The sequence below is a fragment of the Gavia stellata genome, chromosome 30, assembly GCF_030936135.1.
Source record: "Gavia stellata isolate bGavSte3 chromosome 30, bGavSte3.hap2, whole genome shotgun sequence".
Taxonomy (NCBI): domain Eukaryota; kingdom Metazoa; phylum Chordata; class Aves; order Gaviiformes; family Gaviidae; genus Gavia; species Gavia stellata.
This window is the reverse complement of record NC_082623.1, coordinates 7,470,935-7,486,227: the sequence shown is the minus strand read 5'-3', so window position 1 is coordinate 7,486,227 and position 15,293 is coordinate 7,470,935. Positions and strand designations below refer to the sequence as shown.

The window sequence follows — 15,293 nt, the reverse complement described above, 5'->3', positions numbered from 1 at the left end:
CTCGAGGGAGTGAGAAGCTCGCAGCCCTCCCACCTGTGCGCCTGGTTCCTCCAAGCCAAGACATAGCAGGAGCTTCAGCTGTAGCCTGGGTTTGTAAGCAAAAATAAAAACAACTCTCTTTCCTTCCTGCAGGCAGTGCACAATGCAGGTAACTGCTCGGGGGTGTTCCAGGACCCCGTCTCCTTGCAGGGATGAGCTGCCGCAGCCTCCACCGCAGCAGAGGGAAACTGAGTTGGGTTTCCCGGCTGCACCCCACCCACACCCAGCCTGCTCCTTGCGGCTGCAGTTGCTGGAATAGTACTTTATTCCATGTGCAAATTTATTGTTTAAAATGTTTTCCCCTTAATTATAATTTGAACTGAAGTTTATAAAATTTGGGAATTTGCAAGTACTGTCACTAACAAGCTGATAGCTGGTTTCCAGGACAACAAATTACACAACTGTTAAAGGAATAAAACTTTGCACGAAGTTGCCCATGTCTCATGTTCTAGTTAGTCTCCCAGCTATAGAACCACATCCCTAAAGAATTAGAGTAAATGGTGAAAATATCCCTGGCATTGCTTAATGAAGGAAGTTTTGTCTGGATGGGAGTTATGAGGTTGCTGTTTGCACTTGGACCATAGATCATAGTTGCTTGAAACACTGGATCCCTGCAAGGTCTCCTTATGAAGCAGGTTGTCTTCATACTTAACGTGGAATAATAAGATGGTTTGAATTTCATAATCTTATATAATTACTCTCAAAATAGCTTCTGATTCATCCTTCCCTTTGAAGCTTATTGTTTGCATTCCAATAAGCTCTTGCATGGCAGGAACCCTGTGGTAGCAGCAAATTAATTTTTAAGAAGTTTTATTCTACCTAACTGAAACTTTGGCATAGCCAGTTTAAGTATTCATGTCTCTATCTTCCTATAATCCGTTGCATAGCTGGGTGTGCACAGGAGGCGAGGAGGCTCTGTCTGGGTTCCTGCGGAGCCTGTACTGGCAGGAGGAAGCTGGTGGGTGCTGATAGTGCGAGGCTCAGTGTCCAAGGACTGAGGAAGCGCGTGAACAGGATAAATCTCCTTTTAGCTTTGTGCGGGAGGAAGGTTGAGTTTGCAGCGCTTCAAGGGGACGTTCCAGAGACTCTGTGAATGCCTCCTCTCAGAACGCCTGCAGCGTTCATCTCATGAGGATTTCCACCCCTCTGCTGGTTTGAGAGGCGAGGTTGCCATTGAGCTACACACGATGAACTTAGCGTGGAAGTGCTTTTTGTGTAAAACAAGCTGTGAAAACTCTTCCTGCTTTCACCTTGTTTTCAATTCACTTTCATCGCGCTGTCTTCTGTGGAAGTACTTGTGGTTGACATAGAGTAACAAAACAAGATTTGGGCATGCTCCACAGCAAAGAGCAGCTGGAACCGCTGCCTGCCTTCACCTAGAGAAACTCTAAAGCGTACCGGGGTCGTGGGAGTGTGCATGGTGCAGGAGCCTGCCAGGGTCCCTGCGGGTATTTTGTACCATTGTGCTGCGCTGGCCAGCTGCAAGGAATAATCAGTGAATTTTTACTTGCATTACCAAAAGACAAAAACACGCTGATTTGTTTCTTTCTGGATGGGTCATGGTACCAAATATTTCTGTGACTTCACATTCCTCTCCCACATACTCTAAGCATGCGGCACTGTCCTTGGCTGGGTGCCGCTCCCTGTCCCCCTGCAAGGAAACCTGACAAGCAGCCAAGCTCCTGTTGGTCTGAGCAGGGCGTCAGTAGGTGCAGGTAGAGCAATAGATGACAGCTGACACTTGCTCCCGTGGCTTGCATCGCTCCCTGAATAGGAGCAGTTTGGAGGGTCTAAGAAAACAGGCTCACAACCTGTGGACCTGCAGGTGATAGATATCCCCAGCGCTCTCTGGGTCCTGCTGCCTGACTTGCTGCTACATGGGGGCTGCTCTGCAACCCTTATCCCCACCCACAGCATGAGATAACGTCTGAGGGACAACAGAAGCTCTGCTCAATCCATAATTGTTTTCTGATCCGGTCCTTTAACATCTGCTGAGAACTTGATGAAATATTTTCCCCTCACTAACAACCCACACCTCTAAGATCTTGTTTGAGCAGCAGCTCCTGCTGCAGTGCTTCACAGCACATCCAGCTCCTGTGCTCTTAGACTGCTTGTGAAAAGCAAATTGACTGCAGTTAGGCTTTGAAGTGACAGCTGCTAATGACTTGTCTAGCTCAAGAATATTTCAGGATGTGTTTCTATAGCTCATAGCTGCCTAGGGAACACAACCAGTAAATCAAGAAGAGAAGTGTTGCTGAAGTTGCAAATGACAAACAAATGGCAGCGAGTAGGCCTGAAGATGTGACAATGAAGACATCAGCAGAGGACTGGCACGCTGGATGTAATCCCAGCAAACAGGCAATTAGTGAGCAGGCTTGCAGTGCTTCCCTCTTGCAGCCGTGTTCTCTGCAGACCCCAGTGCCCACTTAGCTGTGAACTCTGCTAAATAGCGCTGCTTGCTGATACAAGAACTGAAGCGGCATTGGGTGACAGGGACAATCTGATCTTTATTATTTGCTCTGTTACCATTGCCAGGGCCATGGCATGCTTGGGGAGGGGATAAGGAGCTGGCTGAGAACTACAGGCTGATGCACTGCAGCTCACCTCTCATCAAAAGCAGCAGTTCACAATTTATAAAACAGCCAGTTTCCTTTTCAAAATTCCTGTTGCAAAGTGCTCTGCTTGCTGCTGCACTCCTTGGTGCCTTGCAGGGTTTGTTCTGAGCTGTATTCCCAAAGGGGTAGTTCCCTTTCTCTGCTGTGGGTCGTGTTTTGGTTTTGGCTGTGGTGCTGCTGGATGCTGTGCTGCTGCGTCGGTTTAACATTCAGTTTCTGCTCCATCCAGTCCTTGCTCCTTCCTCTGTAAAGCTTCAAAGCTGAACGGCATTGCTAAATAAACATTTCTATAGCTAGAATTTAATGGAAACCTCTTCCTTTTCCTCTGCTGTTGTTCTGTGCTCCTCTCTGCCCCCGTCCCAGGCACCTGAGATTCACCACAGTTTCTCATGCCCGATTTTCAGCCCTCGGCTAATCAGGCTGACATTGCTGATGCTTCTCAATTGAGAGAAAATTAGATCAGCAGTTGGTAGGTGCCTCACGTGGTCTTTTGTAACCCCAGAGCTGCTTGTCTTCTCCTCCAGCAATAACTCTCGTAGTAATCCATCATTTGAATGCATGATCTCTACAAAGCCCTACAGAAATAGAACAATATATTCTGACAAGCACTGTTGCAATAGAAGAATGTAGCAAAAATGGACAGAGAAGCCTGGAAATATCTCCTGATGTGATATGAGCAACGGTTGATATATTACACTGGAAAACCAGTCATGCAGCCAGTACAAGTGAGGTTAAGGTACATCATCACCCCCACCTCTGGGCTCTGCCATCTCCTGTAAGTGCTCTTCCAGGAGCATTTGTTGTGGTGAGATGTTACATGCTCCAAGTCATAGCTCAGAATAGCTGGGAGCTGCTTTTTCAGCTGAAAGAAACCTAGTGGGGAGCAAACCAGCCAGAGCTCTCCCTGATGCTAAGATTCTCCACTGCCCACTGGAAAACTTACCAGCAAGAACCTCTCCCAGGGGAGATGTCCATTTGCTCTGGCAGGACCGGGTCAGAGGCTTTGTCTAGGTCTGCACATGATGACGAAGCTGTGGGACTAAACGTGCCATGGTGGCAACGCTGCCAGTACCCAACCTCAGCAGAAAGTCGGCTCAAAGTGCCCTCACTGCGTGGTGAGGGGACTGTGCTGAGGGTGCTCCAGGGCCTGCAGAAAGGCATCTGTCCTCTTGCAGGTGCCGAGGGGCTCTGGGAAGGGGACCGCTGGGTCACTGGCACAGCTCCCAGTGGCTGGTGGCCGCCACAGCTGAGCTCCTCCAGCATGAGCATGGCCCCACGCTGGGCCTCAGCCTATAGCATTTAATTTTTTCAGCTCCCTTGAACTTCCACTCGTGGTATTAAGACTTTGTTTAACTCCAACAGGTAGCTGGAATGACTAATAGATGCTCTAGTGCTGAGAGAGCCATCAAACTTATTTTGTTTTCTCTGTGGGGAGTGGGTGGAAGGAAAGCTAAATTACATCTTCAAGATATTAAATATAACTCTTCACATTAAACTCGGAGTTGTCCCTGAATCTCTTTAATGATAGCGTAAGCTACTTCACAGTAATAAAAGTCAACGTTGCCATAATCAGACCAGTATTGTCTTGCAGTTAATAGACTGTTGTAATCATGGCTTTGTCATCTTATTAATAGTTTTCTGTTTGGACTTCACTAATTATCTCCTTTGGTAACTCAGTTTGGGTATTATGAAGTCATCAGGGACATAAAGCTGAAAGGTGGTTCCACCATATTCTCTTAATTAGTTCCCATCCAAGATGAAACAAAACGGGTAGTTGTACTGATGAGCTGCTTTCTGAGTGCATCGGCAAGGGAGAGGCTCGACTAACCCCTTTGATAAATTTGCTTTTAGCTTTACAGTTTTAAATTACTCCACTGTCCCTTTGTCCTGCCCTGGGCCATCTCATCTTTTATTTGAAAGGCAGTAGAAAGCAGTGACCTTCTCAGAAGTTTTATAGTTTTGAGCCATTCTGTGAGCTTTGTTGCAAGACTCTGTAGCAAGGTTTTTAGATGTTACAAAACCAGTAAAGCCACAAACCACGAAGTCAAGTCAAAAGAGAAATGACATTGTTTGCGGGTAAAGTTGGTAGGTTTCAGACCGTCTCCTTGGTGCTCTCAGCATCCCCATTGCTTGCTGTCAGCTTCAGGTCTTTTCTGCAGTGAGATCATTCTGGCAAAGAGCTTGCCACTGCTTGAGTCCCCCACCAAATACTCACAGTCGTGAAAGTTGTTTGGATCTAAATGCTTGAATAACTGGTGTCTCAGCTTGCGTCCCTTGCCACTGACTTGGGGTGTCGCTGCATGTCCCCATCGTTGTGCTGCTCTTGCCTCTGCTCCTGATGGCTCCGGGAGTGTGGTGCTGCCCTGCTATCCTTTACCACGGGAGAGGGACAGTCCGGGGCCACGCAGCTCCTGAGCATCACCCGGCCAGCTTCTCACCGCCCTCATCCCTGTTTCCTTCGTAGGTACATAACTGCTCCTGCTGCAAGAAAACAAAAATGCAGTGTTGTTTTTGTAACAAGTCGGTCTAAGCTGTTTGTGCTGTCTCTGAAGACCTTGGTTCATTATTTTCCTTTATGCCAGGCTGCAGGGGTGGGAGATCAGCGTCTCCATCGACTCAATTTTGACATTTAACGATACCTCCTACTGCTTAAGTGGCGATAAATGATCATTTATCATTAGTCTCTCAGGTACAGCTTGATTTCCCCTGTTCACTAAAGGAAAGCAGAGCAAAGACCGTGATCCATGGGCCTTCTTGTGGATGTGCTCATGTCTGTCCTGGCGGCAAGTGGCTTTCTGGGTTAGAAAGCTCTGTTTCTCTCTCCAAGAGCTGCTCTGATAGGGAAACCGTGGCACAACTCATCAAAAGGTCATTCCTGGCTGAGAGGAGCCTTTCCCTGGTTCTCCTGGTGTGGAAAAGCTTTTGGTGAAGGTCTCTGCTCTGCAGCGAAGGACCAGGACCGCCGCTGGTGGCTGCCAATGGTCACTTCGGGGGAGCTGCTGTGGGATGTAACAGTGCTTTGTGTCTGTAGGGATTGGGACAAAGTCTCAGTTCTCCGAGGAATTCAGGTGCACACAGAAACACAGGGGGTCGCAAATTCACAGTTTCTCTTTTGCTTTACATACCACGGCAAACCTCTGCCTCAAAAAGACCTTTGTAAGTGAGGCAGACCATCCCTGAAGGAGCGGTCTCTGTTCCACTAGGTAAATAACAGCTTGGTGCCTTATCAGCTCATGCAGGTAAATGTTCGTGTACATGTCCATGTCTTTCCTGCTGCTTGTTCTCCCCTCCCTCCTCGTTAGTCATGCGAGAGCTTCGTCATTGCTGCTCTGTAGCCAAAAGCAGTTCCCAGCTGAGGGTTCCTCTGGGAAGGGGCTTTTGCTCCCAGGGGGAAGCTCCCAGGGGGGAGCGAGACTGGAAAATAGCCTTTTTAATTTGTATTTGCCACCTTCTCCTTTTAAGCTGTATCTTTTCAATTACAAGTTGTAATAAAATTAATTTTCCAACACGGCAATTTCTCCCGTGTCTCTCAAGGGAGCTGGGCTAGGATGAGGTACCAGCACCAAGTTAGATAAGAACAGGGTGAGGAATGGCTGAAGCTGTTCTGCACCTGTACGGCCCTACTTACATGACAACAAAGCAACAAATAACTCACTGTTGTTTTTTAGAGGAGACTAGAATAGAAACATAGTTTTTTGTTGTATTTTTCCTCAGACGGGACATTTCTCAGAGCAGTAGCATGCCTCCGTCCCTTGCCGAGAGTGGCGATGCTGTGGGCGGTGGGGGGATTCCAGTGAGCTGGCTGCGGCGCGGCAAATGTTCAGTAAAGCAGAGGCTGAACTGTTCCTGTGCCGCTCTGTGTTAGATGGAGCCCACCTTGCTGCCGGACAGACACATCCCTCTTTACCCTCCGCTCAGGGAGCCTTGGCTCCAAACCTTGCACGGGGTGGGATAATATAAACAAATGAGGTAATCTTTCCCCTGGGCTGAGGTGTCTGTTTGGTCTGAGCTGTCTTTGGAGAAGTCTTTGGGGGAACAGGCCTTACCTTCATGCATGCCAGAATACCCAAGCAACTTATGCTCTGGGGCATTTTCTGTTAGATGAGGAATTACCTTGTTTTTATAGTTCCTTGTAAGTTAAAGGACATTTAAAGCATAACATTTTGAATACTAAGTATTTTTTTAAAGTAACTGGTATTTTCAAATTCATAAGAGAAAGCTCATTAAGTCAATTAAGGTCAACTCTGTCCAACTGATATTTAAGTTTAATAAGTCACGAAAAAGTCTTGGGGAATTCAATGTCATCTTCAGACAAACCAATAATCTTCCCAGGCAGATGCTTAAAAAATGTCTGTAAAATCCTGATCCCTTCTACTTGTGTTTTATGTGAGCTGTCAGAGGAAAGACTAGGAGGTCATGCGTAAAAGTATCTGTGAATTCTGTCAAATACATTATGAATGCCAGCTCAGCAAGAAGTGACATGAACTAAGATCTTTCTCAAGCTGGCAACAGGTTTTCAGAAGGGATAACTGATTATTTCTGATGTTTTCCAGTAATGAGTCTGGTGTGCTAGCAGATTCATGCATGCTATATAACTTCCTGGAATGGGCAGAAGTATCTTAACAGAAACTTTTCTGTCACGTAACGACTCCCAGCAGTGATAGATTCTGCATTGCAACTATTTCCTTTGTAACAACACAGACATATTTGCAAAAAGTCCAGGTTCTTGACTTTTCTTGTGAAACTGTTTGACATGGAGTTTTCTGGGCACAATTCCAAGACTAAACCTATAGGAAAGTGGTACCTCTGCACTCTCTGCTTTGGTGAGAATACATTTAGCCAAATCTCTAAGAATGATCCACTGCTGCCTTCTACAATCCTATTTATTATTCAATAAGATGGGATCTATTTATTCTCCCCAGTAGTGATCTGTATTTCCACCTTGGAGCTACAGGAGAAAATAAATGGTGCAGTCTGACCTGTACAGGAGGCTGGTAAGGGAGAGGAAAAGTTGCAAAAATTTCTGGATGGCATTTATTCTTTCCATCTGCACCTGCTGGCAGCTTCCAGCCTTCCTTTCGAGTCAAAGAACCTGTGGGCAGGCAGGAAGCTTTGCCTCAAGCTCTTAGTGAATTTGCTAAGCTAGTAAATTTTGTGGAAAACCAGTGCATTTCCTCTGGGATATCGGAAACAACAGATGGTTTCCCACGTGTTCAGTAGAACCGCCCTGTTCCAGTGTAGATGTTGCACTTAGTGTCTGATGCTTCCTTGAGATTTCACTTACAAGAACTGATGTGAAAAGCCTAAATATATAGTAGCTGTTGTATTCCCAGATAGCACGTTAGCAAAGTTTGATGGTATAAATGGGTTCCTGAATACATTGCTGCTATGGTTCACCAGTGGTGGTTGGGTGTTTTTTAATTATTTTTTTAAAACAATTTTTAAATTCAGCTATTTTTTCAAGATAAAAATTTAGTCTTTCCTCATATTTTATAGATTTTTCTCAGCCTTAAACATTAAGTATCTTATTACAGCTGTACAAAACTAAACTATATGACCAAAGGAAACAGAAGGTCTTCTTATGGCTTCTATTTAAGGTAAAGTATATGTCAGGGATCACGTTTACAGTAGCTATGATGAAGCACAGATAATGAATCTCCCAGTTCATCTTCTAAGAGCTAAGCTGCCTGGTAAGGATGGATTTTGTGGGAGATGGTTTTAAATGCAGTTTTTGAGTGAGTCTAGTGTTTCTTAGAGCTCCTGGAGGTGAGAAGCTGTTTGCCGTAAGTACATTTAAACATGATCTAAAGAGGTGCTGTCGGCTCACGTGGACAAAACTGAAATATTCCTATCTGCAGCCGCGAACTTCAGCATTAAGCAGCTTTGACAAAGGGCTACCCTGTGCCGCTCAGCTGAGGGAGGCTGTGCAGACCCCGCGGAGGAGGGACGGACCCGGCTCCTTTTCTGGGGGTGCTGCCATGGACGGCCGTGTCCCACCGTGCCGCGAGCTGTTGGCTGCTGGGACAGAGCTGCCGTCCCACGCCTCCCACCCGGCACGGGCTCCGCTCCGTGGGAGCAGGGGGCTCAGCTGCGGTTTGGGAACCAGCCCCGTGCCGCAGGAGGAGAAGAGCAGCCATGTCCTGCTGAGCCCCTTCCAGCGGGATGTGCTCACTTTCTAGCAGCTACACCTGGTCCTGCCCGCCTTCAGTTAATTTTACAAGAGGCTTGTTATACTCACTGAGAGTCACTTCGGCTGTGACTACTGAGACAATTCAGAAATACGCAGGTCTCAGGTAGTGAATTAAGTAGCTGCTGTCTGTTTCATGTGGTAACACAAAACGTTTATGGTCCAAGCATACACATAAACAGAGGCAAGTAAGAGGTAATGGTTATTCTGTATAAACTTCTGGAGTGTTTGGTGGTTTTTTTGCCTGTCTTTCTGTCCTGACTTGCATTTAGGTAATTTAAGGAGTATAGCTTTACTGGTCACTACGAATAACACAGCAGGCAATCAAGGAATTGTCCTTGAACTCATAGCAGTCTGTGACTGAATTGCCTGTAGTCCTGACACTGCAGACTCAACTCCAGAGCAAAACCTGTCTTCATCTTCAGGGACTGGTATTCTTTGTGATTCTGAACTCTTGGAATTTTGGTTTGGGTGGGAAGCTGGGAATTAATACACTGTAAAAAAGGAACTAAAAATAGCCAATGCTTTCTCTTTTTGAAGTGCTGTGAATAATTTCACAGCCTAGATCATACATATATCTCTATATATATATCTTCCTTTTTTCCTGATTCTTCAGCCATGGGTATAGAAGCTCTTTCCTCTCCAGAAAAAGATGGAAGTGCTGAAATACATAGCATATAAGGTAAAAGTGACTCAGAGAGTCATAGAACATACACAGCTTCTCTGCTATTCAGAATAAGGAAGAATGTGTAGTACTTTCTGTACAGCCTCCTTCTATGTTTGGTTTAACTGCATCAGCAGCTTGTGTTTGGTTTTATTTTTTTTGCATTGGTATTTACTTTTTATTCTCTATGGGCACATCTGGACAAGATGTGAGCATTGATAGTACAACAATCTGCTTCCAGGATCATGGTAGGTAGATTTTTTCCAATATAGTGTCTGAACACCTGCAGTATGAAGCAAAAAGGCAGTTTGTGCCAGTACAGCACCGGAGCTTGTTTCTATCATTCAATTCTGCAATTCTTCTCGGTTTCAGGCTCAGCAGTTTGGCAATGCCACAAAACAAACCAAGGATGGTATTTGATAGCCAATCTAAGCATCACGGTATAAAACTTCATAGCTCCGGCCATCTGGAGACACCCATTTCTCCCCAGATGTGTCTGGGGCAGGAAGCAGTCCCAAATTTGTCAGGGGATGCTCACTTGGGTTTGGCTCTGGCTAGCAGAACCTGCTAAGAGCTCTCCATTAGCTGTGATATAAGTCAGTTTGGACCATTTCTTCCCTTTACTTATGGCTTTCTCACCATCTTTCTTTCCTTTTCTTTTCTTTTCTTTTCTCTTCTCCTTTCCCATTCCTCCCCTCTCCCTGTCACTGTTGCCTTCTCTCCCCCTCTAGAGCTCTCCGTCAGCCTCCTTGCAGTGATAGTGATTGTCTGTGGACTGGCCCTGGTGGCAGTTTTTCTCTTTCTCTTTTGGAAGCTGTGCTGGGTTCCCTGGAGGAACAAGGCCATTTCTTCTAACCTGGCCGTCTTGCAGAGCGAGGCAGACTGGAATAAGGAGAACATGGCAGACAAGCTCAAGGACACGGGTGCCTTAAGTTTCCTGGAGGCAGCGGTGAAGATCAGCCACACATCGCCAGACATCCCCGCAGAGGTCCAGATGTCCATGAAAGACCACATCATGCGGCGCACACGGATCCAGAGGCAAACAACGGAGCCTGCGTCTTCTACCAGGTGAGCGGGACGCAGTGCTCTGCAGGGACACTGCACCTCGGGGCAGCTGGCAGGGCGGGAGAAGCGTTTAATGGAGCCTGAGGTTCGGATACTTTCAGGGAGGCTAAAGAAAGCACTCCCGCCTACGTGCTGGATTACGTTCCAAAGATTGGTCATTAATCAATTAATGTGTTAAGACTGGCTTACCGTGGGCCCTTTTAAAAAAATCAATGATTCAAGCCCTATTACTGTGACTTGACCTCATTGTGTCAAGCCGTCAGTATGCTTTGGCCACTTTAATTTTGTTCCAACATGAGAGGCAGGCTGAAGTATCAATGATGGTATGCTGTCAGACAGAATTAGACCTTTTTGGTCTCTCTTGTTGTTGTGGCTCATAGCAGAAACAGTTAGATAAGCAGAACTGACATATCGCTCACTGCACAAGCTTAGAACCAGCTGCGCTCAGTGCTTGTGCTCAGTGCGCATCTCTGTCTCAGCCAGGGACAGAGATGTCAACATCATACTCAGTAAATCAGGATAAAGCTGTATGAACCTTGGGACACCTTCCTGACAAGAACACTGAGAAATACGGTACCACAGAAGGCTGTGAAACTGGGACAGGAAAGGGTGATCGCAGGGTCCTGGCTGTGCCCCAGCACTTCTGCTTGCTTTGTTGCCCATGCCCATGATGTGTGCAAGAGTGCAACTGCGAAAACAAACATTGCTCAGAAAACTGGCTGCAGTATTGCAGAATTAATAAGGCACCGATCACAGCCTTCTGTCTGAAGAAGCTAGTTAAGAAGGAGTTAAAATCAACACGGTGCCACCTGCTATTGTGCCACATACTCTTTTATTTAACTGCACCGCTTTTTGGACAGCTGATTGCCTCTCTGTCATGCACGTGCTCATTCTGCTTTTATTGCACCTTTCCAATGGAGGAGAAAACAAGAGCTCAGCCTGTCTGAATTAGGACAAACAAAGTGGGACTTGGTTGTATGTGGGAAGGTTTCTCAAGTGAAAGAGCCCAGCAAGAACCACAGGCAGGCAGCCAGACCCGGGGACAGAAGGGAACAACCTCAGCAGTTTGGGATCTCTGACTCACAGCCCAGACTAGCCCAGGCCAAAATGCCTTTGAGGAACCTGCCACGGAGAAGTGAGGTCTCCAAGAACCACGTATCACTGAAAGTTAATGCTCTGGCTGTACAAGTTCTTAGTATGGTTAAATAACTTCATATACTGCTCTTGTAAACACCAGATAGTCTGAAATAATGCCGTGAGTCCACAGAAAGCTTTTATGCTTTGCTTAGATAAAGCTTTGCTTACATACAATTTCCCTTGTGCTGAAGGGGAGCTCAAGGCAAGAGACAGCTTCTAGATGAGGCTATGCCTTCCTCCCTGTCAAGAATTATCTATTGGTTTCTGATGAGAGTTTGCTGGAGACGTTTGGAAGCAGCAATACCCAGAACAAAACCTAACTTTCTGAGCCAGTCATGGTTCTCTTGCTTTAGAAGTTTTTTGCCTGAGAGAAACTTAGTGCCAGTATCTTGGAATTGTAAGGACTGAGGGTGGGAAAGAGTCTCCACACTGGGTTTTCTACGGCTTGTTTAAGGAGTTGTTGGGTCTCATGTATTTAGCTGTGGGCTGTTACTTGTGTAACAGGTGAAAAAATGCACATACATGATTTCCGTACAGCGGTCAGGAGCACCTATTGCCCTTGTTCTTGTGCTCTCCCTGCTTTCCTAGTGTTAGTAGTCCAGGAAGAAAAAGGAGAGAAACATCCTTGGAAAACCATGCAGCTGTCATGTCTTCCTCCTGCAGGCACATCTCCTTCAAAAGGCACCTTCCTCGGCAAATGCATGTATCCAGCATGGACTACGGCATGGACCCACCGGCTGTGGCTGAGCAGCCAACCAGCATCGGTCGCATTAAGCCCGAACTCTATAAGCAAAAATCTGTTGACTCTGAGGACCCCAAAAAAGAGGCAGCAAAGACCTGTGGGAAAGTTAACTTCACTCTCAAATATGACTATGAGAATGAGACGCTGACTGTTCGAGTTCTCAGGGCTTTTGACTTACCAGCCAAAGACTTCTGCGGCAGCTCAGATCCCTATGTGAAGATCTACCTCCTGCCCGACAGAAAGCGCAAGTTCCAGACACGAGTCCACAGGAAGACTCTCAACCCCACCTTCGATGAGTCCTTCCACTTCCCTGTGCCCCATGAGGAGCTGGCGAGCAGGAAGCTCCACCTGAGCGTCTTTGACTTCGACAGGTTCTCCAGACATGACATGATAGGAGAAGTTATCTTGGAGAACCTGTTTGAAGCCTCGGACCTTTCCCGGGAGACTTCCATCTGGAAGGACATTCAGTATGCGACGACAGTGAGTATCTGCTTTGGAGGGTGGTTCCTGCCCTGGGAGCATTTGCAGCGTGGTGCCACGGCATGGCACGTGGTACCTGTGCATGTGGAGGACAGGTACCGAGTGTGTGGTGAGCGGCTCCAGGGCAGGATGGGTTGGAATTCTCTGGACTCCCTAAAGGGGCAAGTCCTGCACAACTGCCAGCTGGTGGGTTTATTGCCTCCTTGCAGATGGTACCGTTAGCCCTGGGGACCTACAACCATCGCACGTAGGGGTGGCAAAGGCTGTCAGCTTTACAGCTACACAGAAGCCTGTCAGCTTTACCAGAATCCCGGTTTACTGGAATTTCATCCCTTTACTTAGTGACTTGCTGTTATCTTACCCACAGCAAGTCTCACTGATGCCAGGTTTGCTAAAAAACACCTGAGGGGTTCAGCATGTTCCCTGTCTGGCCTCCCGCCAACATGTGAAGGGTCTCAGGCTCTGCCTGTCTGCCACATCCACATGATAACAGTAAAAAATAGCTCTGGAGGGCCACTACCAACCCATCGCAGGTAGTGGGTTTACTGCACTGAAAGCATTGTCTGGTGTGTTGCTGGCAACTCTTCCAGAGCTTGATGTGGGTATTTTAGGAGTTTTGTTGAATTCCCTCTGAAAGTGAAGCCAAGCATCAGAGAAGGAAAAGTCCCAGCCACTTTCAGTGTTGCAGGGAGCTGGCAGGAGAAGCCACCTGCTCACATTGATCGCTGAGTGCAGAAGCAATGACATTAACCTCTACATAATAGCTGTCTACTCCTCCACTGTCCTCCCAGGAGGACCTGGCTGGTACTGAGGGCAAACAAATGATTGAACTGCTTTGCAGTTGGACACCAAGTCAGTCGTCGTCTTTGTCATTTCATGTTGTTATTTCTGAAACTGGAATATGAGATGTCCTCACCCCTGTGGCTGAAAGCGCAAGCCCTGTCGAACCTTTCCTAGTGATTGGCATAACCCCATGACTTGCAAAAATCTCTTGTGCAACTTCCTTTGTAGCTCGTCTCATACCTTTTCTCTCCCGCTTTCTGTATTGGGGAATGAACTGCCAAATATAAATATTTATTGCATCGTGGTCAGCAGTATCAAAAGACATTTGCATTGTAACTCTCTGCAGCTTTTTTCTCAGTACCACATTCCTCACCAGTTGGTCACTACTATTAGTGCTTGTTCTGTCATCGTAGTGTGTTCATAACCTTCTAAAAGAGCTGCGAGGTCCGACACACATGCGCAGCACTGCATTCTGTGCTGTTGTGCTGCAGCTGGGGCTCGGTGTGGGAGCTCAGCGCCCAGGCACCGCGGGGAATATGGTGTGCGTGCAGCATGTTGGCCCTGGTCAGTAGCTCTCAGGCCAGCAGCTGCCCTGGTAGGGTACAGAGAGCAGCTGTCATGCTTCTGTGGCAGTCCAGCTTTTGCCATGCCTGTTTAAGGACACTGAGATATATGTGAGACCTGCCAGATACCCTGGGGCATTGCTGGGAGCGTGCTGGGAGCTGCAGCTGTGTTGCCTTTTGAGCATCTTGCCTGCAAGCGAGGTGGGAGGAAGGCACAGGATCAACCACAATGAAAGTCAATGGTATCAGTGGGGTGTTTACAGCTCTTGGTTTTCAATCCACAAATAGCCATGTCTGTTATGATTAATGGATGGTAATGAAAGGAAAAACGCTGGCAAAGAGGCAAGCAGGCATCAGGCACATCCCTTTGCCTGGCAAAAGGTTGCTAGGAGAGGAACAAGGTGCATCACACGTGCGGATGCCTCTTGGAGGCACATACCCGTTTGCATCTGCTCTGCCTCTGAGACTCAGCTTGCTGTCAGCTCTGCCAGGCTGGCTGTGATGTGCCATGGTGTTGAATCCTGGGGTGAATTCACTTGTGTGGTGGCAGGGGGTTTCCCTTTCCTTGCTATGTGATCTGCATACAAAGAGGGTGGTAAGCCTGAGGAGTTCGGAGGTAAAGACCTGTGGGGAGGAGTGAAACCGGGAAGCGGTAACGGTCTCTGTATTGGGTTTGCATGGCCAGGTTTTTTGAGGCGGGGGGGGGGGGGGGGGCGGTGCTGCAGGGGTGGCTTCTGTAAGAAGCTGCTAGAAGCTTCCCCTATGTCCGATAGAGCCAATGCCAGCCGGCTCCAAGACGGACCCGCCGCTGGTCAAGGCCAAGCCAGTCAGCGACGGTGGTAGTGCCACGGGGATAACATAGTCAAGAAGGGGAAAAAAAGTTGCTGTGCAACAGCAACTGCAGCTGGAGAGAGAGGCGTGAGAATACATGAGAGAAAGAGCCCTGCAGACCCCAAGGTCAGTGAAGAAGGAGGGGAGGAAGTGCTCTGGGCGCCGGAGCAGAGATTCCCCTGCAGCC

General features: G+C 47.4%; 1 protein-coding gene across 1 annotated transcript in view; it reads left to right on the top strand.

Annotated features, from left to right (window-relative positions):
- The window catches only part of SYT6 (synaptotagmin 6), a 38,835-nt gene that overhangs the window by 11,035 nt on the left and 12,507 nt on the right, over window positions 1–15,293 (top strand). Inside the window, exons 2-3 of the mRNA XM_059831214.1 lie at window positions 10,237–10,573; window positions 12,371–12,929. Of these exons, the coding sequence (XP_059687197.1) occupies window positions 10,237–10,573; window positions 12,371–12,929 (896 nt within the window). The remainder of the gene's footprint in view (window positions 1–10,236; window positions 10,574–12,370; window positions 12,930–15,293) is intronic.